The sequence below is a fragment of the Phodopus roborovskii genome, unplaced genomic scaffold (assembly GCF_943737965.1).
Source record: "Phodopus roborovskii unplaced genomic scaffold, PHOROB, whole genome shotgun sequence".
In the NCBI taxonomy this organism is placed as follows: domain Eukaryota; kingdom Metazoa; phylum Chordata; class Mammalia; order Rodentia; family Cricetidae; genus Phodopus; species Phodopus roborovskii.
In genome coordinates this window covers 11,180,729-11,203,645 of record NW_026125489.1, presented here as the reverse complement: position 1 = coordinate 11,203,645, position 22,917 = coordinate 11,180,729, and the positions used below count along the sequence as shown (strand labels likewise).

Here is a 22,917-nt window from a genome sequence, read left to right as displayed (position 1 = left end):
TTTCTGAAGCTTGTAGCTGACCGAAGCCAAGCCAGAGAAAATGCTAACGGTCCTTGGTCAGAGTGTGGGGGAGTTTATGATGTGACAGAGTCCAGCACTAAAGTGCCTCCTAGCACAGACTGTTAGAATTAACTACAAGGAATTTCCAACAGCACCACCACTCATCGGATGAGAACACACAAGATCAGACAGATACTATTTCCTACTGGAGATGAATTTCTAAGATGTCCATCCATCCAATTCTGCTTCCCACCACATCCATGGCTCTTTAAAAAGCGCATTGTGAATACCAATTGGCTTTTCTTCATGCTCTGTGGGCCTGTAGGTTATTTGGAGTTTCACAAATCAAACGCTAGTTTTATATTTGTAGCGTTGCTTCCTGGACCCCTAGGTGCAGTGCATGAGCCTTGTGGTAACATCTCTATAACACAAATTCACAGAATATGGCTGTGATTTTAAAGCAATCCCAACATCATCTTCCAAAAGACGCCACTGAAATCACTACACAACCAACTGCCTTGGAATGACTAAACTTTCCAGTGAGGACGGACAGACAGACAGACAGACAGATAGACAGACAGACAGACACACACACACACACACACACACACACACACGTGTCATTTTCCAACCACATACATACATCATGGATCAGCATCCAATCTACAGATATGCGTAATCTTCCTTGCACAGAAGACCTACTTAAGCATCGTCTACCTAAGAACCAACTCACAACCTGAACAACCCTGTGCTCCTAGAGGAGAACTGATGAGCACATCCTTAGCCATCCATCCTCAGGCATGCCCCAAAAATGTTTTGCATCAAATCACATTCTCCCTAGCTGTGATTTTAAAGGTCAGCTCTCCAATACTCATATAAAGGAAAAATAAGGTTTTTAGTGCCTTACAAATGAACTGTGGGTAGTCACTACCTTAAGAGGGTCATTTTATTTTTATCCCTATATTAATAAAAGCAGCACCTCCCCAGACATTAGGGCTAACAACCTTATGCTTACTGATTTCTTTCAAGACCAGGAATTCTGAAAGGAGGTGTGTGTGTGTGTGTGTGTGTGTGTGTATGTGTGTGTGTATGCACACGTGCATGGGTGTGTGTGTATGTGTGTGTGTGTGTGTGTGTGTGTGCGCCTACGTGCATGCATGGATGTGTGTGACTGTGTGTGTGTACATGTGTGGATGTGTGTGCATGCGCGCGCGTGCATGCATGGATATGTGTGTGCACACGTGCATGCGTGCCTGGGTGTGTGTGTGCGCGTGTGTGCAAGCATGTGTGCGTGAGTGTGTGCACGCATGTGTGCAAGCATGTGTAGATGTGTGTGAGTTTGTGTGTGTACATGTGTGGATGTGTGTGTGTATGTGTGCATGCATGGATATGTATGTGTGAGTGTGTGTGTGTGTGTGTGAAAACTTGTGCATGTGGGAAGTATCTTCAACAGGAAAAAGCGGTTCTCAGCACTCTGTTCCACTAAGCTTTCTACTTCCTGGTTTTATTAATGAGGTCGTTGTTTCCTTTACACTAACACCACTGCCATCATCTCTCACTCAGTTGCCACCAACCTTCTGCATGTGTAAAGGGTGTTGAAAAGATGTCCCCCATGAATCCAAGTCCCTCGTCACAGGAGGTTCTACAGTAACTGAAACTCTAGGCAGCATCCAAGCTCAGTTGCACCTCCGTCTCTAGTAACAATCACCACTACTTACTGGAGCCTACACTCCAGACACAGGATGGAGTGCTTTACGTCATGCTCACAGCAGCCCTGAGAGGAAGGCACTGTGGGCAGAATGTCATTTGTGAGTCTGAGCACACCGACTTCAAAGTGAGAGCCATAGCTCAAGGAAAGTTATCTTACCATTCTGTGTCTTAGGGACTTTGTCTACAAGAGACAATAAACAAAAACACCTATTGAACACCATTTCAATGCTAAACCCCACATTTTACAAACAATAACTGAGACTTGGGTTGGGTAGGCTTGCGGGCTTCAGGGACAATAAAGGTAATTATAAACACGTGAACCTGGCCCCTAACTCTGTGGCTTGCATGCTGTATCAGTGTTTTCTTTCCATTCCCAATGTGACAACTGTGTGACACTGGGTTCTTGACAGTGGAGTTCACAGCACCAGAACGGGTTCAGCCTGCCCACACCCATCCTTCTACAGACGACTTGGGCTAGGGCACAGTCTTTGGAACCCCATAGATCAGCTGGGCATCACAGTGAAGACCTGTTGGCTGTCGGTGAGAAACACACACTACAAACCAGGCATGAAAGAAGCTGAGTCACCCGGTGTCACTGATGGGACATTGATACTGCAGAGAGACCCAAGACTATGGCCAACGAGGTCAGGTCAAAAGCATGACAAAGCACCTTTTTTATCATCACAAAGTCATGTTGCTAAGCACAAAATAAAGTAAAACGTAGCATTAAACCATAGCAATGCATGTTTGCATCTGACTTAGATGCATTGCTTCACAGTCACAAGATTAATTCTATATCATTGAGAATTCATGAGACAAGAAAGAATACCATGGCTTGAGATATTTCGGGTCTTCTGACAAATGGCTTTGCCAAACTCTGGCTGCTACGAGAACCTACGGTTTATGACTGCCTGGAATGGCAATTCCTCCACTGGCCTTAGAAAGGAAAACAGGTAATAATCATTCGGTTACACTTAGTCCTGTCTAATGGGACCAGAGTGTCTCAGCTGGGCCCAATTGTCCCACTGCACAAAGATGGTCAAAACTGCCACGAGGCTGCTCTTATTGGGGAATGTGGGAATCAAGGCATTTGCTTGATACTTTCTGATGGCTAAATACAATTTAATTTAAACAAGATGCAGGTGTATATGTGTGTGTAAGAATATAGTTACAAACACACACACACACACACACACACACACACACAAGCTGCTTTTGGTCTACAGAACACCTTTGTTAAGAATCAGAATCTGGAGCTGGAGAGATGGCTCAGCGATTAAGAACAATGTTCTTCTAGAAGATGCTGGTTCAGTTCCCAGCACCCACATGACAGCTCACAGCTGTCTGTAACTCAAAGATCTGACACCCTCACACAGACACACATGCAGGCAGAACACCAATGTACATGAAATGGGGCGGGGGGGGGGGGGAGACCAGAATCTGACATCCTCTTACCAGTTATATATAGCCTTGACTTTATCTTGGGAAAATCATGACTTCTTAGATTTAAGGAAAGGTAAGCAATCAACAAAGAGCTGCCTTTGTAATAAATAGCCCAGTGGTTAAGCATTTCTACAGTACAGCATTTAAAGGTACTTTCCCTTGGTTAATTACAAAAGAATTGTAAACCTTGCTGTCTGGGCATCCACATGGGACCCCTGTGTGTACGCATGGAGCTGAGTCCAAACTCCATCCAAGAGCAGAACAAACAGCCTCTTTTGGCTCTCCTCCAGCAGCGTCTTCATATAGTTTTATATTAAATTCAGTCATCTTCCAGCCAAACCACAAACACCTGGACAGGGTTATCAGAAGCCCAAGCTTGTGAGGAAAAGCAGCCAAGATTTGAGTTCCCAAATTTATTTCTTTATTTGGTTATTGAGGGAGGGTCACATTGATGAACACCGCCACTCCCAATCTGCCTGAGAGGTTCCGTCAGAAACTAACACTTCACGCACTCTCTGGCACAAACAATATTTCCTCATTTATTTTTTCCCCCAAGATGTTTCCTGTGACTTGTTTTTCTCTGTTTGCTCGGGGAGTTTGCCATTAAGTTCAAGGCAGTTCCTCCATCTCCAGGGAGAAGTTTGACAGTTTTGACATCATTCGGGTGAGGCCTTCCTTCATACACACACACACACACACACACACACACACACACACACACACCACCCACGCACATATATATACATATATATATACATACATATACATATATACATACATATATAAAAGACTTTACACTGGAAAATAGAGCAGCCCCTGTTTAAAGCCCTTTTATGAAATAAACTCAACAGTCTGCACTGGCAGAAAGACAAAGCTGGGGTGCTAAAAGTTAGATTATCTCAGGGTCACATGCAAAAGTGAAAGTTCTCCGGGGACCGTCCCCGAGCGCGTGTGAGTACTCACTGAGGCGGCTACCTGGATGCCTTAGAACACAGCGATCTGAAATGGACTAGCTGGCATTGTTTTAACACTCCGAGTGCCCAGCAGCTTCCCAGGGCATTCGCTCATCAATTTCACAGCATCCCTATGACATTATATAGTCGTATTAGTCTCATTTTAAAGATGAAATTGGAACACGGGAGATGTTATCCAGATTCTTCCCTTGCCTAGTCTTTCTTTTCAGCCAGGCCTCGACTTGTAGGCTTTTCCATGTTCATCTCTACAGTATCATTTTAACAAGAAACCTGTTACCTCGGTGTAGCCAGTTTCCCCCCATCCCCATAATCTAAAACAGGCTCCGCTCTCCCACCATCTCCCAGGCAACCTCAGCAACAGTCCTATAACACCAGGAAAACCAGAATGCCCCTCCTTATTCCTCGGGATTCTCTTAGGAATTTTCTATGGATTGACCACCATCCCTTCTACTCCCTGGCTATAAATCCCCACTTCTCCTGCTTGTTCTAGAAGCTGAGCCAACTATCTCCTTCTGCAAAGCCCATTGCAATGCTCCTAGACTGACTAGGATACCAACAAGTAAGTTTGCCTTCCCATTCTTCCACAAGAATCAAATATTGGCACTGATGATATCCAGCCTGTGATTCAGAGAGAGGGAGAGAGAAAGAGAGCACAAAACTCATCATCCCCACATGACGGTCACAGAACCACACTATAACTGAGCTGGGTGGAAACATACAAGGCCTGGCTTTCCAGTTCCTTTTCCAATTCTTCTGTAGATGTAGAAGACAGGTTCTCTCTGGGCAGCACAAGTATTTGATAAATGGACGAACACCCCTTAGCTCCTTCCTCCAGAGCCAGGAGTCACTTACATTAAGTTCTCATTTGATGTGGCAAAATGACTCTTCAGGGACACGCGAAGGCTATATGCCAAAATGCTAAGTGTGGCCATTGCCGCAGAGACATTACAAATGGCCTGGGTTTCCTTTCCTTTGCCCGCCCATTTTTTTCTTTTTTTTAATTTTCTATAACAAGCATGTGTCCCTCCCATAATAAAAAGGAGAAACTGTGGCTTCTGGTAAGACTTTTCAGTGGAGGCACCACCACAAAGACCGTGAGCGCCGGCCCCTACTTGACTGCTGAGAGGTGTCCTTTTATGGACATTGTGAAGGACAGACTCAAGCCCTGGGAAGAGTAACGACACTTCCACTCGCTTCACTCCTTCCCAACCCTGTCTGCATTGTTCCCTCACACCTTGTCTGGATGCAAGCTTTCAAACCATAGTGTCTCCACCTTCGGGGAGACCCGTCCTCCTGAAGTTGCAATCCACCCACCAAAATTATTTCCACGGGCTGAAGTCCTTACAGAGAAAAGCTGGTAAAACTTCAGGCAAATGGTGGCATTTCTAAGCAAGCGAGCAACGACATGTTTAATCACTGTGGATTCAGGCTGGTGCTGAGTTTCTTACTGCACTCCATTCCCGGCCTTGCTTCATCATGTACAGTAATCCGTTTTACATCTCCTAAATGTACTCTTGAGTTTTTATATCACGGTGAAGAATGGCTTTGAAAATCCTTTCGGCTCCTTTATTTGAAAACTACATTTGTGGAATGGGGTAATTAAATTCCTATAGTTTAATATAACATTACCTCCACTGTGCTAGCTGATAAAGGGGGAAAAAAATCCCAACCATCTTCTTTCTGCTTTTGCTGGGAATGGAATTACGACACAGATATTTCTGTTAATGCAAGTTAAGATCCTGAGAGCCTACGCCATTGTAGTTAAACCAGGACCCACTTTCTTCAGCAACATCTTCATGGAAATTAAAGACACTGCAGAAATCTGGACTTGATTCAAACTTTAAGAAAAAGAAGGCCTCGGTGTTAAGACTTTTAAGCCACGGTAGGATCCAGAGAACTAGGGGACTAGAAGCGGCTTTAGAATTTCCTTAACCATCACTGTACTTCATAGTTGCAATGCCTCAGGCAATGATGAAAGCAAGTGTGGTTGCACCCCAGTAAGTACCAATGATGCCATGGTCCCCAAGACAAGGGAATGTTGTCTCATTTGTTGTTCACCCCACAGTAAGTGATGGGACAATATTCCTTCAGGGCTTAAGTAGGCAAGAGAATTTGCACCTAGGACAAGTTAGGAAGTCATCAAGCAGCTACTCCACCCCAGCTGTGATAACAAGGTTTAGCTTCTTCTGCACTTAAGGCTCAGAAATCGGTATTTCACATCGATACTTAGAATTTCTAAGCATGACTCCAATGCCTATACCCATTAATAAATTTGTATGCATTTGTCTTGTTAATCTCTATCATGACTGAGCAGACTCCAGTGGTGAGCATTCAAAGGCAAAGGGGGGGGGGTTCCTTCCTTTGTTGAGGATTTAGCTCATGGGGGTAGAGCATTTGCATAGCAAGGGAAGACCCTAGCTAGATTCAATCCCCAGGACCAGGCCAAGAGTTAGATGGGGGTAGATTTCCCCAGGCTACTGGCCAGAGAAGGCAAATATCCTCTATGGAGCATTGAGAAGCCCAGCTGTGGGAAGCCCAGCTGTTGACTCTGGGGAAGTGTGGGGTCAACTTGTTGTATAGAACAGGTAGATTCGGTGTTCTTGGTGCTCAGGGAATGGTGCTACCATAGCAGCTCGGTTTTTATGAGTTTCCAAGTTTCCAAACTAGGTGGTCTGTGTTTTCTTTTCTCATCTGTTCTATGATGGCTCTTGGAGGCCCCTACGATACAGTTATAAATGACCAAGAAAGATCTGAGTTGCTAAAGTGTACATCTATTTCACGCTCCAAATAGATTGGTCCCTCAACAAGGTAGGCAACGCAGGGCTCTCGTAATACAAATCAACGACAAATGCCTCAGAATAGCGACAACACACATCACAAGTAAAGCACGAAAGGATAGAACAAGACAGCCATGGCCAGAATATTACATGTTCTCAGAAGAGAAATTAGTCCAAATAAAGCATGGTCTCAGGGCCATCTGGACAGAAAGAGTGATGAAGGATGGAAATAAAAACAAACTAATTAAAGCATTGCTTACAAGATGACTCTACTTTTCTATGTGCACAGCAGATAGAAAAGTGAGCGTAATGAGTTAGAATAGATATTATTAGCTTTTAATTAAGTTCCTTAGTAATAACGTACAAAGTGATCGGCCACCCAAACATCTCAATTAAGGGAGTAGAAAAGCACTTCCCTCTCAGTTCTATGTCAGATGATTCAAACAGCTGAACCAGCGCAGACTCTACGAGGAATAAATAAAGCCTCGGGCTTACTCAAGTTTTCCATAAAGATACTAAAGCGGCTGTTTTTAATGCCATCCATGTTGAGAAAGAACTATAGCTGGACACGCATCTTGTAGCGCTGAAGTTTCTCCACCCACAGTCAGCTATGTGAAGAAAAGACAGTTCTAGAAACAAGCTGGGATGCTCAGCAAATAGGAAGTATACACAAGAACTTCATAGTTAAAGACTAGACTTAGAATTGCACTTACAATGTGAACTATATTTGGCTCTCTGCTCACGACTGTAACACACGCCAATGATGCTCTCAAAAGAGAAAAATCACGTACAAGCTAGACATAGAAATTCAAACAACATTTGATGATGCTCGTTAAAGCTCCAGCTAGTGCACAACTACTTTAGAAACAAAGTATTTGATAGGCAAAGTACAAACAGAAGTCAGTATGGTTAATACTGTCGGATTTCACTAAGAAATAACTTAGTTGGTGGCCAGGCCTCTGCTTAGAATGAATTCTGCCACTTCCGTAGACAGGCTAGACGCTAGCATGCAAAGTGGGAGGAGGTATCTGCAGCTTAATGACCTTTCTCAAGCTCAGCTTTTTCAAGCTTTAACTTCTTCAAAATGGACCTTCATCAGCTTTCCATGTCAAGAAATGTCCGCTAGCCGAACTCCCTCCCCTCAACTAACAAAATGAAACCTGCTGTTAAATTAGCAGCCAGTGGCACCTCAGAAGGAAGGAAATGTGGAACTTATCACTTGTGGAGACTTACTTTGCATGTGCTCTTATTAAAGGTTCTAAAAAGCAAAAAGCATTCTGTCTACTTAGTGTTTCCTAACTGTGCCCAAGGAACGTTTCTTTTTCATGAGGCTTATACATTCTGGGAATGAGTCCTGGGAAAGACTGCTTATTCCTTCCTTCACCGCCCTTGGCTACAACTCTCTCTCATCAGCATTATCAAGAGCCAGTAATAAAATCCCTCCAACCAGAGAGTGACTGTAAACATGTCTCAGGGTCAGCACAACTCAAAGGATGACCTCAAACCCTGTACTGACGGAAAATTCCAACTGGGCCAGCGGCCAACTTATCCTGCTTAGGAAACACCCGTGTTCATATCGATTGCTTCTCCTTCAGATGACGTTCCTCCTGGTCTGTTGCAAAACGCCTTCACAATGAGAAGAACAGATTGACAAAAGGAGCCTTCTGCATCATAGGATGGGGTGTGCCGTCGGCTGACAGACTCCTATGTATTTTAACACTGGGCGGAAGGGACATCCGTGTATTTCTAGTGCTGGTCCTTAAGCTCCCTTCATCAGTACATTTCTGTTGGAGCATCCCTGTGTAATGAGTCATTGGTCTCAAATAGAGTAGTACAAAACAGAACCACCACACAGCTTTTGTCCTTGAGAGTCCATTTTCAGGGTGAGCAGCAGGAAATCTGGTAACAAGAGGCCATCATACAGTAGCAGTGTCTGTATATAGAGGTCCCTGAATATACAAACACTGAAGATCAATGTGTGCCTTTGGGAAGTTGACAGATTTTTTAAATCAGCTGGAAAACGGACCTCTGGGCATACTTGGGAGAGATTATGTAGATTAAGGTCAGCCCCTGAGAAAGTCTGTAAGGGATTAATCTTGATTAATTGACATGGGAAGGCCCATCTAAATTGTGAGCAGGACTGGTCCCTAGGCAGAACATCCTGAACTGGAGAAAGACAGCTGGGCACTGGGCATCCATGCCGGCCACTCTGCTTCTGCATTGTAGATGCTATGGGACCTGCTGGCTCAACTTCCTGTTGCATCGACTTCCCGCCATGAAGGGCTGTACACCCTTAACCTGTGAGCCTCTCCCTCTTACACTGGGTTTTTTTTTTTTTTTTTTTTTTTTTTGGCGCTCTGTGTTTTTTGTTTTGGTTTGGTTTGGTTTTTTTTGTCCTGGCATTTGTCTACTAGACATGAAAAAACGATTTCTGGCTGGCAGAAGAAAAAAATAACCTCAATATTATGGCTTTGGGCAAAGCATTGTAGTGTATTCCTATCATCTCAGCAGTTCTGGGGTAGAGGCAGGAGGATCAGGAGCTCAAGGCCCTAATTGTGAGCAAGACCAATCTCTGGGCAAGAAGATCCTGAACTGCATATGGTAGAGAATCCACTGCACAGTAAAGTCAAGGCCGCCTGACTGTCTTGAACAAAGGAATTACGGCTTTATTGCCTACAGAAACAAACCATTTTATACCTAGCTCTGGAATTCTTCCTGTTGGTGTCTAGAAGGCCTCAATACCTCCAGTTGCACTTGGTTCAATTACCATCCTACAGTCCTATTTTTTCCTACATTAATGAATCGAATTACATATTGAAACATGCTCAGGCCATGTATGGAAATCACGTTGTACAACTATTTGAAGTTTTAATTCAGGGTCTGTGAGATGGCTCAGCAGGTAAATATACTTCCCATCTGAATTTGACCCTCTGAACCCACATGGTAGAAAGAAAAAATGACTCCAATAAATTATCCCGACTTGTACATTTGTACAAAGGCACACACCTGCACACATACATACGAAACACACATACACAAAATAAGCAGATACAAACAACTTAAGTTCTACTTCAAATCAACTTGTCTTTCAAGCCATCTTTTCTCAGAGAACAAAAAAAATTTGTCTACTAAACAGAACTGTAGAGTTGGGGATAAGCAGTATATTGTAAAGATAAATCTCACATGATCTTGTCCCTTAAACATGGTGTAGTCTAGCATAAAACAAAGACCTGCCACTTTGATTCTACACTTCTGTTTCTCCTTATAGATGTAATCCGTTAACAACGGACCTTTAAGTTTTGTTTTAATTTTGCATCTAAAGGCTTCAGGTGTGATGTATTTTCTCCACAGAATCTAAGGGTTCATAGTAATTTCTATCACGCTGTTTCATAGATGTTTGCTACCTATCTGGCCACAGAAGGCACTTAAGTTTACAAACCCCAACATACACACTAATGTATTAAATCCGCTTTAACCAGCAATGAGAAGAACTTTATCTCAAAATTGTAACACATGCCATATAGCCCTTATTGGAAGGTTTTTTTGTTGTTGTTGTTGTTGTTTTTTTTTGTTTTGTTTTTTTTTGTTTGTTTGTTTTGTTTTGGTTTTTTTTGCGTATCTGTCATGCACAGGCTTGGGATAGCTATGAGGAGTAAGAAGACTCTAGCAGCCAAAACTAATGGCCTTATTCATTATCCACCAGAGGGCAAATTATTTACATGTATAACAATGCATTTGAAACACATTTTCCCAAGCATCATCATCAATTTCTTTAGATACAAAAGTGGTTCATTTAAATGGTTCTTGGGGCATAAAAACCATTGCCCACAGGAAGCAGCAGAGATAGCTTCATTCTCGAAACCAAGCATTTTTAACATCATGTCGAAATAAATACCAGGCAGAAATAAATCAAGGGAATACAGTGTTCTACAGGCAATGCATCCCGGATTCTCCATAAACCAGATCCGCATGTCCAAAAGCAGCCTTAGACTACACCAAGTTGGCAGTGCCAATTAGCCTGAGTGGATGTTGCTTCCCCCCTCAGACAGATCTGTTCACAGAGCATCCCAGGGAGTTATTAAACGTCTTCTTTCATGAGTCATAATTCATTTTTTAATATTGCTTAAATTCACTATCAACAATGAAAAGCAGGTACTGGATAAACAGAGGCATTAATAATATAAATCTCACCTGAAGTATAGGAATTACACAGCCTGGCTCACAGTCTACTTAAATAGCAATGGTGGTAGTTTGCCATCTATTTCTTCTGTGGGTTCTTCTCATTTTTAACAAGTTACCCTCTCAGCCTCACTGTTTCTTCGGGGAATTTGATGCAAACAAATTTGAGGACGGGACTAATAATAGCCCCCTTTCTCATCAGGCATAGCCCACCACAATCCTCCCTGACCATAGGATTTCTTGCCCCTGCCACTGAGGCTTGAATGCTTAAGCTCTTGGCCTTTACAAATGAGTCACTCAGTTGGCCTTCTAGCTTCCCTGCGTGACGCAAAAGTCATTGATACGCAAGTTAGCCAGCAAGCTGTTTATCCATCTTGTACTATGAAATGGTCTGGTTGGATTCTGTTCTCGTCCAAGGCCACTTTCCAGTCTTTTCCCACTGTTTTTCACTGAGAGATGGGCAATAGCTCAATGTGTCAATGGCAATTGCATTCCCCATTTCACAAAAGTCACCAGCTTTGCCACAGGGTGGAGTGTCATTCTCCATAGCCCTGGCATCACTGTCCAGACCCTTCATTGAATTTGCCCCACTTCAAAATAAACCAACTCACAAAATTGGAACTGCAGGGCTTGTAAGAAGCCGAAGGTCAGAGGGATTGGTGATGGGAGGTCAGGCAGTGTCAATAGAAGTGAGTCAACCAAGCTTAAGAAAGGCGTCACTGCATACATGCATGGACAAATACACGGGCACTCACACACCCCTCTACTATATTGGCAGAGATGCAAAATCTTCTCCATTCCAGTCTTATAACCTTTTTAACCAGGTCAGAACTACTGCAGGATTGCAAGCAAGCTGCACTTCTCACTGGGCACTCAACCATCACCTGTCAGTTATTCCGTAGTTGGAAAATACTGTCTTTTCTAGATTATGCCCTTGATTAGGATTCTAGTCGCAAACGCAGCTGACACAAACACGAGTCATCTGGGAAGAGGAAGCCTCGGTTAAGGAACTGCCTCCGGAATATTGCCACTCAGGCACATTCTTTGTTAATGATTGACGTGGAGAGGCCAGCCCATTGTGCAAGGTGCCATTCCTGGGGCAGGCAAACCTGGTTGTGTAAGCAAACTGAACAAGTCATGGAAAGCCAGCTGGCCAGTAAGCAGCCTTTCTCCACAGTTCCTGCCCTGACTTCCCTCAATAATGGACTGTGGTGAGGAAGCGTTAGCTAACTACAGCCTCTCTGCCCCAACTCGTATTGCTCGACATGTTTTTATCACAGAAGCCTAGAAGCAAATGAGGTCCAATTCAGAGAAGAGAAAACAGGGGCAGGGAGAAAGAGAAAGGCAAAAGAATATGAAAAAAAAATGGCCTAATGAACTCTACCAATTACAAATGTTTTAATGTATGGAGCTGAGACAGCCAAGGATATTGGGAGCATAGTAAGAAATTTTCTCATCAAAAAATTCTGCCTGATCACCCTATCTGAGGAATGGGGTGGGAGGGTGGGAGGGGGGCATGGGAGGGAGGATCGGGGAGGGAACTGGAATTGATATGTAAGATAAGAAAAATTAAAAAAAAATTCTACCTGCCCTTGTAAGGAAAGTTTCAAGTTATAGGTATTATGTTTTCCCTAGAAAACACATAAGTAGAAATAATACCCCTAAAGCTATCCAAGCCCTAATTTAATCCTCAGAACCTGTGAACATGTTCTTTTAGCTCTTATTACATGTATGGGCCTTTAAAAAACAAACAGGGTAGTCATGGCTGTCCTAGAACTCGTTCAGTAGACCGGGCTGGCCTCGAACTCAGAGATCTCGAAGCTTCTGCTTCCTAAGCACTGGTATTAAAAGCCTATGTATGTCTGGGTCTTGAGATGGGGAGAGATTATCATAAATGAAAAAACAAATAGAGCTACTTCTATTCTGGCTTTTCTTTTAGAAGAGAAATATATTCCATGGTTCCCACATCTCCAACAAAGGTAGGAAAACAGATGATATACTAAAAAAACTTATTGGGTTTTTTGTTTCATTTTAAAGAAAATTAGGATAGGGTTGAGGAGACTTCTCAATCAGTAGAGTGTTTGTCTCAGAAGCACAAAGATCTGAGTTCATTCCCAGAACCTATAGTTAAAGATAGACAATAGCGAATAAATAAAAGTAACTTTAAATAGATGAATAAATAAACTAATAAAGATAGATTAAATAAATGAAAACATTTAAATAGTAAAAGGTCTGGGCATGGTAGTACTTGCTTGTAATACCAGGCAGAAGTGGACAACCCCCAGATAACTACTTGTTGAGTCTCAGGCCAATAAAGAGACCCTGTTTCAGCACAAAGACGGGCAACGCCTGCAGAACGACACTTGAGGCTGTCCTCTGGATCCCTACTCACACATATAAACATACATGCATTCACACACACGTACACATATACACAAGAAAATGTATTTCCAAGTTTTATCTGTTTGCTGTATGTATATGTGTATGTAAGTGCACCTGCTTGAAGGTCAGAGGTCAGTGTTAGAAATCTTCTATTGTTTTCCACCTTAGCTTCGGGGACAAGGTTCCTCACTGGACCCAGACATCACTGGCTGGCCAGCAAGATTTAGGACCAGTCTGTCTCGCACCACCACCAAGCTGAGATTATGGGCCCATTCCACTGTAACTAGTTGGGTGCTAAGGATTTGAACTCAGGTTTTCGTGCTTGCATAGCAAGCAACTAAGCCACCTCCCAGCCCAGAAAAAAACTAATTCTTGTTGGGAGTATAGAGTGTTCTTTTGCTATTTTATTGTGGTGAACACTCAACTGAAGACTTCCTCTCCTTACCACGTGGCTATATTCATTTAAGCTTTCAGGTCGGTTAGTGTCTAAACATCTTTCTAGTCCTGGTCTAAAATCATGAAGCAGTATGGTATGTAAGTTTTCTCGATTTGGTTCTTTAACATCTTCAGCACAACATCCAATGCTGCTTTTCCTCTTACATCGCCTATCTGGGGAAGACCCTTCCTGATATATCATCTAACCAATCTCTTCTGGTTTTGTATTTAGAATAACTTTTGAGTCTGAGTTTAACGCTGTCTTAAATCATTTCTGATTATAACCATATCAATGTGTCAAAGAAATAATACTACCTGCAGTTCCTACTCTGCAACAAATATACACCTTTTACTATGACAAATATTTTCACAGGATTCAGTAAAGTGTAGCTATAGACCAAATCTAGCCCAGCTCTGGTTTTTGTGAATAAAGTTTTATTAAAATACATCCATAAGCATTCATTCATGTGTCATCTATGGCTACTTTTGTTCCACAGCAGCTCAACTAATTTGACAATAATTACACGGCTCTCAAAACACTAACACTTTATGTGTATCCAGCCAACCTCTGCACAGGAAGACTAAAATACATATTTTGGTAGTTAACCAACCAAGAGTTCATTATCTTTTGTAAAATGAGAACATAGGTTTGGTGAAATCACGCTCTCTCCAGAACATTTGCCTAAGATTCATAGTTACTGTCCCTGAGCTTTATTTCACCATACAATTAAGGCACTGAACAGATTTTTTTTTTTTAAAGTTGAAAATTAACTCACCGTAGCTAGTTTCTGAACATCATCATCCGAGGCTCCCAGAGACGCTAAGCCTATTTCTTGTGAAAATTGAGCAAATTTAGGATCTGCTAGCAGTGGAACATGTCCCAAGAGTTCATGGCATGTGTCTCTGTAAGGAAAATAGAACCATGAAGGCATTTGTTACACAAGTTTTAAAACTACCACCCTGTAGAGCAAGACTTAAAACCCTAAATCTGATCTTATTCTATAAATAATTACCATTTATCAGACTTGAAACGCAGATGCTTCATAGGATTATTGACAACGGAAGTTGGATGTTATGTCATACACTTATTTGTAGGGAGAGTATGGAAATGAGAGAAAATGCTAGTGTCCATGACAGCAGCGTGTGCATGGGTCTACAGAAGCCAGGGACAATCTCAGGTGCCACGTGACATTTCTTTCTCTTTTGAAACAGTCTCTCATTGGCCTGTAACCCACCTACTAGACTTAAGATACCTAAACAGTGAGCCCCGGGATCCAGCTGTTTCTGCCTCCTTACCACAGTAGCCCGACTTCTTTTTTACATGAGTTCTGAGCTCAAATTTAGGTCCCCATGCTTGAGAGCCAAGCATTTTATCCCCTCAGCCATTTCCTTGGGCTGGGGTATAATACTTTTAATAAACCCAATAAAAGCCATGGCTTTCCTTTGGAGACGTGGCCCTTCCAAACCATTAGTAGAGGCCTGGGACCTGCATTCTTCCCAGATCTGGTTCCTCGGGTGGGAAGCCTACCTATCAGGCATGAGCTGCCACTGCGGGAACCCATTTGTCTGGTTTTCAGTTACTACATGCTTACCGCATGGTATTGCATTATGTGACAACTTGTTCTCCAGACAGCTTAGGAAATGGAACTTCTTGGTGGGAGATCATGCAAGCAGCTCAGGATGGGTAGGCTACTGCATCACTCCCAATTTGGCCACGCTATAAACAAAGTTTGACTGAAACACAGCCCTGCCCATTTATAGAGATATTGCCCACAGTCATTTATTTCTGTCAACAACCACAGAGTCAAATAGCTGTAACTGAGATCATATTTCTGCACATTCTAAAGTAACTGCTAGCTGGCCCCTTTAACAGAGAAAGCTTGCTGATTTCCAGCATAGGTAGTAATAAACTAAATTAAATTTAGGCCGGAGGATGCCATTGAAACTGAGTCTTTGTGTAACAACTGCAGCCTAACTTGGTCGAGAGTGACTGAAAGCCTAATTGGGGAGTAACGTCTTATAACAAATAGCTGAGTCTTAGCCCATTCCAGCAGCTCAGCTCCAAACCCAGTGACTAGCTGATTCAAATAAGGCAATCACCCAGGCATCATCAATTATGCTGTCCCTGCGGGTCACTTCCATTTTGTGCCCATAATTGTTCTCTGACCACCTTGCAGCCTTGGCTCACTGTGGTTTTAAGGCCCGATTGAAGAATCACAAATAAAAGCCAATTAAGTATGAGCAAGAGAGATGCTTGTGATTGTACTAATTATAGTTTGAAAACTAAACCTGTTGTCTTTTGACAATAGTAATGAAGCAAAAGTTGGGGTTCAGCTTCTGGTGATTTTGAAAATCTTATGCTCATCCTAAATTCTTTTGTGCCCTTAGACTTCACAAGGCACCGAGAAACACCGAGAAACACCGGAGGGTCATAGGTTGTTCTCAGTTGTCACTGTCCACGGGCACATGCTCACTGCCTTTGAGAAAGGCCCTCAGAAGATCCTCCCAGTTCTCTGATCTAGACATGAACCCAGAAGTAACAAAAGGCCTGCCATGTTCTTGTTAGCTTGAGCTTCCATTTGGAGCTGGGTAGGTGGGCAAGGGATGGGTATTGTGTCACACCTCAATGAGGCAGTGACCCTAAGTCACTGTCATGAATAATAAGCTGTTTCCTGAGTGCAGGCTACACCGAATTTTCCCGTGACTCGGAGCATGGACCGAGATGCAGAAAGATTTACGTTCATGATAAAAAAAAAAAAAAAAATAGGTTACATATAGTAACAGAATGATATTTCTGAATTCACCTCTGAAATGTTATCACTTCATAGGTGCTGTAAAACCAAAGTCTGGTGCCACCGCCATTATTACAAAGTTGGGTAACCATATAATGAACCTTGGTAAATGGCACGAGCTTCACATCCACATGAAACATATGTCACTCAAATAACCTTGTTCTCAGAACTCAAACCACATGACCAACCTTGACCAAGCATGTCATAGACAGACCAGGTTGAGTGTTTATATGTAATAACCAGCCCCTTGGTTCAGCAGGATGCAACACCACCACCTCTGTCCAACTAAATATCTTAAACACAGTGAGCTGCAGAGATGCTGTAGATTTATCCTGCTTCTGTGAGTCCATGTGAACTGTTTTCTCTTCATTCCTGTGATGCCACAATCCCGGAGCTTTGCAAGGATGAGACAGGAAAATAAGTACACACACTGAGGAAGCTGGGGATGTGGCTCAGTGGTGAAGGCCTTTCCCTAAACAAGCACAAGGACCTGAGTTTGGATCCCCAGTGCCCAAGTAAAAAGCACGGTATCTGTAACCCAGGAGCCAAAGGATGGAGACAAGGCAGGCTGAACAGTATACTCCCCAAGTTCAGTAAGAGATCCTGTCCCCCAAACTCAGGTGGATAGTGACAAAGGAAGACTTCTAGCCTTTAACCCCCCCCCACACACACACAGAGAAAGAGAGAGAGAGAGAGAGAGAGAGAGAGAGAGAGAGAGAGATTCACTGTACATGCATATACACACAAAAGTGTACTGAAACTTTATGAACCGGATACAGTGCTTAAGGTTTTCTCACCATGCTAATGATTTAGCCTTCCCTTACAATGATGCTTCATTGTGATAACCTTTTGATCAGTGGGGAAACTAAAACTCAGTAAACTTCTCCGTGGTTATACTGTCAGTAAAGAGACAACAGACAAGACTTGAAATTCTCCTGGTTCAAAGCTGTATTCTGCTCTGTGCTAGTTTAATTTACAGACACAGTGTAAATGAGGAAGGCCATGTCTCAGAGTATAGACAGAGAGCAGAGCCAACAAAGTTAGCCTAAGAAAAGCCATAGTTAGCATCAACTGGGCCCTCTCTTCTGCCACTACTAGCCCCTACTTCCAAATCACCTGAGGGCCTTTTTAAAGATACCACTTACGACCAGTTCAATCAGGTTTCCTGGGATTGACCAGGAAATCATTTTTTAAAGCTCCCCGGGTAAAAGACATAGAGCCCAGACCCATTCTCACAGCTAATGGCACTGGATGCTCTCCCAGAAGGCTTACCAATAAATAGTGCTTCAAAAACTGAAGGTGAAGGCGCTTATATGATTTGAGGGTACTGTGTATTTCCACTAACATTCCCTCATGGCCCTGGAGAAGTGAAAAAGCCACGGCTGAGTAACAGGTAACTGATTACACTCCCATGGCATTCAATTCGGGTGCAGGCGTACCATTCCCACACTGGTGACTCTGATCTCATCGCTGTGAACTATACACCTGTAAGGACTAAGGTTTTTCCCGCTTTAACACAGAGACTCTGTATTAGATATAATGCTGTTGGCCAGTTATTTGTTTCTTATCAGCTAGCTCTAAGTATTAACCCATTTCTATTAATCTAAGTATGTCCATGTGGTCTCATCTTACCGGAGACCTCTGTTCTCTTCTGTCTCTACATGCTGACTCCTCCTTACTACTTCCTCGAATCCTCGTCTCCTAGTCCCACCTATCTTGCTTTCCTATTGGCCAACAATGCTTTATTCATTAACCAGTAGAGACACATATTTACAGAATGACATCTCCCATCATACACCAATGCTGGAATTAAGGTCAAGTGGGCCACCCTGGAAAACTCTGGGCGCTTCCTCGTTAGCCTTTGATATAAACACCAAAAGCGTCCCTTCTGATCTTGGAAGAAATGCAGCAACAGTCAACTCCACATCAGACCAGACATCTAGCACCTGGAAGAAACTTGAGACAGATACTGGCCTAGTATCAGGAATCCATGGTAACAGAAAGTCGAGTACCAGCTACGGTGAAGGATGCAGTGAAGGCTGCACTGAGCCAGACATAGTTTTGGGTGCTTTATAGTGTAACAGGTAAGTCATAGCTACAAGTAAGGGTTGATTCTTGGGGTAACTTCAAATAAAGCTAAACACTTTTCTTGTAAATTCAATGATGTAAAAGCCTGACATAGGACAGTCTTCCATGTAACAGTGTAAGGATGGAGTTCAGAAAGTTGTTTTAAAGTCAGCGGCTACAAAGGAAAAAAAATCACCCCACGAGAACACGGAGGATCAATTCTCAGTGGGAAAGGGCTTGACTTGGATTTTAAATTAAAGTGTCATTAGCAGAAGCCAGCAACACACCAACTGCCCAACTTAAAAAGCCTCCACAACCCCAACAAAGGTAAGGTAAGCAAACTGCACATAGGATAAAAGGAATTACAAATTTGGAAGAAGCCGAGTTGCACAATACTACAGGGTTAAGTTAAACTGTTCCATTAGAGATGAAAGCCTGAAGCAAGATGTCTAACAGAATCTGCAAGAGAATGTTAGGGATGGCCTTTGCTGTCGTGGGTAGAAATGATTGTGCCAACTTCACTAGTTCATGCTCTCAGTTTCAGAAACCCTCATACCAATGTGCAACATTTCTGTTAAAAACAAACAACTCATTAGGGGCTGGAGAGATGGCTCCACAGTAAGAGCGTTTGTTGTTCTTGCAGAGGATCTCGGTTCAATTCCCAGCACCTACATGGCGACTTACAGCCATCTAACTCCAGTTCTGACCTCTGAGCACCACACAAGCATGCTGTGCACACGGAGACACGCCAATACTCTCAAACACGTGAAATAACAAACCTGAAACCATTTTTAAAGAACCTACTTTAACTACGAAAAGTTACTTTTCCTTTAGTTTCTCCCTGATGGACATAGAGCTGAAGTCGACCATCGTTTTACAAGTCTGAGAGGCTTCGGGGAATAGCATATCGCAGTGTCGAGGACCAAGCCTGCTCTCCAGCCTTCCTGCCAGTCAAGGCCGGTAGGGCTGATTGTTACTTCACCCCGTTTTGCTACCCCCGTGCCCTGGCTGTAAACCAGACCAAGGCAACCGAGGTAGCTGAGCTCTCCACAGCTAGACTCCTTGATCTCTAATGAACAGGCTCCCACTGGGAGACAACGGCAATGACAACAACTGCTTCTTATCTCTCCTAAAAGATTCAATTATTTGGTCATAATTGTGCCTGCCGGCACAGACAGCCTCCAATCTCTACATCAGCAAACTTTCCCTTTCTCCCCTCCATTCCTTTTGATGCATTTTCTCTCGAATAATGCTTTTCCGAGCCCTTCGCACAAAAGCACTCTGTTCCCCGCAAACATAGGACCTTTTCAAAACTTAGCACTGTAAAACATCCAGTCTCTTAAAAAAAAAAAAAAAAAAAAAAAAAAAAAAAAAAAGTCTGATGCTGATATCAGACACTCGACTTCTGCTGCCCTAAATTGGAATCTCCTGATAAGCCCAGTTAGAAGGTTCTAAAGCCACTGAGATGGGCCCACAAAGGGACCCTGGCGAAGTGTCTCCGGGGAATTCTTAAATCATCCTAAGAAAGTTGTGATCATTGTGCCGCAGGGAAATGGGGGTCCGGGTGGGGAAGCTCAAATTCAAGATGAGCACAGCATCTTTCTCTCCTCTTATCAGTGCAGAGAGCCGACTCCTCTTGCTCCGTGTTGAAACTGCTTTTTTATTTTTTGCCATAAATTAAGGCCTTTGGGAGGGGATGAGCGAGTGCACGGCATTAGCTCCCCAACCTAAGTCACGGTGTCCGGTCTTTTTAAATGCTTCTTCACGGGGTTTTTGTTTGTTCTACCTGACAGAAGCCAACACCTTCACTAAATCATACAAAAGGCAGGAAAAGGAGACGAGGAGTCTGCCTTGATGAAAAGAGCAGGCAGGAGGGTGAGCCAGGACCAGAACAGAGCATGTCCGGCTTTCACGCGAACATATCCAGTGCCCAACAAGCAGCCTGCGGGCGAGTTGCTGTGTTTTCATAGCTCTAGGATGATAACAGGAATTCATTTAGCACAGAAGCAATTTGTCCTCAGTGCTTGCTTGAAAGCCATGGAGCTTCTTTAGTGTAGATTTAAAACAGCATACTGCAAGCCAGACTTGGTGGCACACACCTAGAGCCTAGCACTTGAAGTATAAGCCCAAAGGTCACAAGTTCAAGACCAGCCTTTGCTAGAAAGTTCAGTTCCAAGACTGGCTTTGGGCCACATGCCACTATCTCAAGCAGCCTAGAAATAAAACAGAAGCCCACATACGCTTTTTGGCGGTTCTTATGATCACCTCGTCTATACCGCCATTGCAGCAAATAAAAAAAAAAAAAAAAAGCACCCTCTTTTGGCTAAGTCACACACTCACATGATGCCTGGAGAAAATCTTTACTTCTTCCCTGAGGAATCATACAGGAGTCTAATAATCCTATTCTTCGCCATATTATTTTAAAGTGTAAAATATTAGGTATCTGTAGGTGTTTGCATGCAAGGTGTCTGCCTGTGCGCGCGAGTCTGCCTGTGCGCGCGAGTCTGTGCATGCCCATGCACATGCTGCATCTGTGTGCATGTGCGCACATCTGTAGAGTGTAGTGTGTGCCTGGCATCTATGTGTATGTCTGTCTAAGCTGGCGTATATAGGTATTGCACATGTCAGTGCATATGGACAGAGGCCTGAGGGGACATCTGTTGTCATGCTCTATCACTCTCCCACACCTACTTCCTCAAGACAAAGTCTTTCTCTAAACCTTGCTGGCTACCAGCAAGCCTCAGTGACCCTCCCCACCACACTGCCCCTCGGGGCTGGTTTATACACAGCCATGCCTCACTTTTGAATAGCTATTGGGATTTGAACTCAGGTCCTCAATGCTTGTGTACCAAGTACTCTTGCCTGCTGAGCCATCATCCTCCATCTCTCTCTTTCTTAAACTTAAAAACATGTCTACTCCAGAAACATTTGCTGTGTACTTCATATATACCAAGTACTATTTTAGGAACCAAAATTTAAATGCAAGTAAGACATAATTTTGGTAAAAGACGTGGCAGAGGTTAGCTTATGATGACTATCCAAAAAGGGCAGGGACCAGAAAGTACTCTCTTCTAACAAAAGAAACAGCTCCCAGTTCTTACACAGACTAGAAGACAGTAAAGAAAATTCCCCTATGCCACTATTTCCCCCTCTATTTCTAGAGTATTTCTTTTTCCCTGTAAAAGCAAGAGAGATATAAAACCCCCTCCCATTCCACTAAAAATTAAGGCAGTAATAAAATGCACTGTGTAAAAGCATGCACTCTTGAAGTTGGGGTTGTTAGAGCACTTGCCCAGCATGAACAAGACCATGAGCTTGTTCTACCACAAAAACAAACGTTGTCTTAGTTACTTTTGTATGGCTACAAAAAATAGCAAGACAAGGGCAAACGTATAAAGGAAAGCATGCCATTTGGGAGCTCATGATTCTATGACCAGCATAGCAAGGAACATGGCGGCAGGCAGGCAGGCAGGCAGGCATGGTGCTGGCGCCTTAGCCAAGAGCTTACAGCTGATCCACAGGTACAAAAGAGCACACATTAACTGGGAAGGAGATAGGCTTTTGAAACCTCAAAGCCAGCCCCTGGTGACACACCTCCTTCCACCAGACCACACCTCCCATTCCTACCCAAACAGCTCCACCAAGTATTCAAACATGAGCCTATGGGAACTATCCTCATTCACAGCACCACACTGTTGAAGATTTAAATGAACCAACTCTGAGAAGCGTGTACTCTGGGAGTCAATCGCACGGGTCGAGTCCCCTCATTCCCAGGAAGGCAAATGACGTAGACAGCCCTATCCAATGGGGTGCTCTGCAGTGATAGATGGGTTCCTCTGTGCTGTCCAATGAAAAGGCCACTTGCTACTATAGCTACAGAACAAGTGAAACGTGGCTAATGCAACGGAATATTTGATTCATAGCCATAATTAATTTCATTTAAGTATCAGTAAGCACATTTTACCATATTGGTCAACAGAAACCTAATGTTTTCTCATCTAGAAAAATGCGAGGTCATGAGTCATTTTCACCATCCGTCTTAAAAATTGTAGAAATACAGTGTGTTGAAACCTTAAGTTTCCCTATGTTAAATATTATTGCTCATGTTGCATTAAACTGAGCGTACGTCTCTGTTTTCATACTTGAATGAGTTTTGTA

The 22,917-nt window shown here is 43.1% G+C and overlaps 1 protein-coding gene across 1 annotated transcript in view; it reads right to left on the bottom strand.

Annotated features, from left to right (window-relative positions):
* Positions 1 to 22,917, bottom strand: part of Tph2 (tryptophan hydroxylase 2) — a 90,223-nt gene that overhangs the window by 18,267 nt on the left and 49,039 nt on the right. The window contains exon 8 of the mRNA XM_051176236.1: positions 14,677 to 14,803. Within this exon, the coding sequence (XP_051032193.1) occupies positions 14,677 to 14,803 (127 nt within the window). The remainder of the gene's footprint in view (positions 1 to 14,676; positions 14,804 to 22,917) is intronic.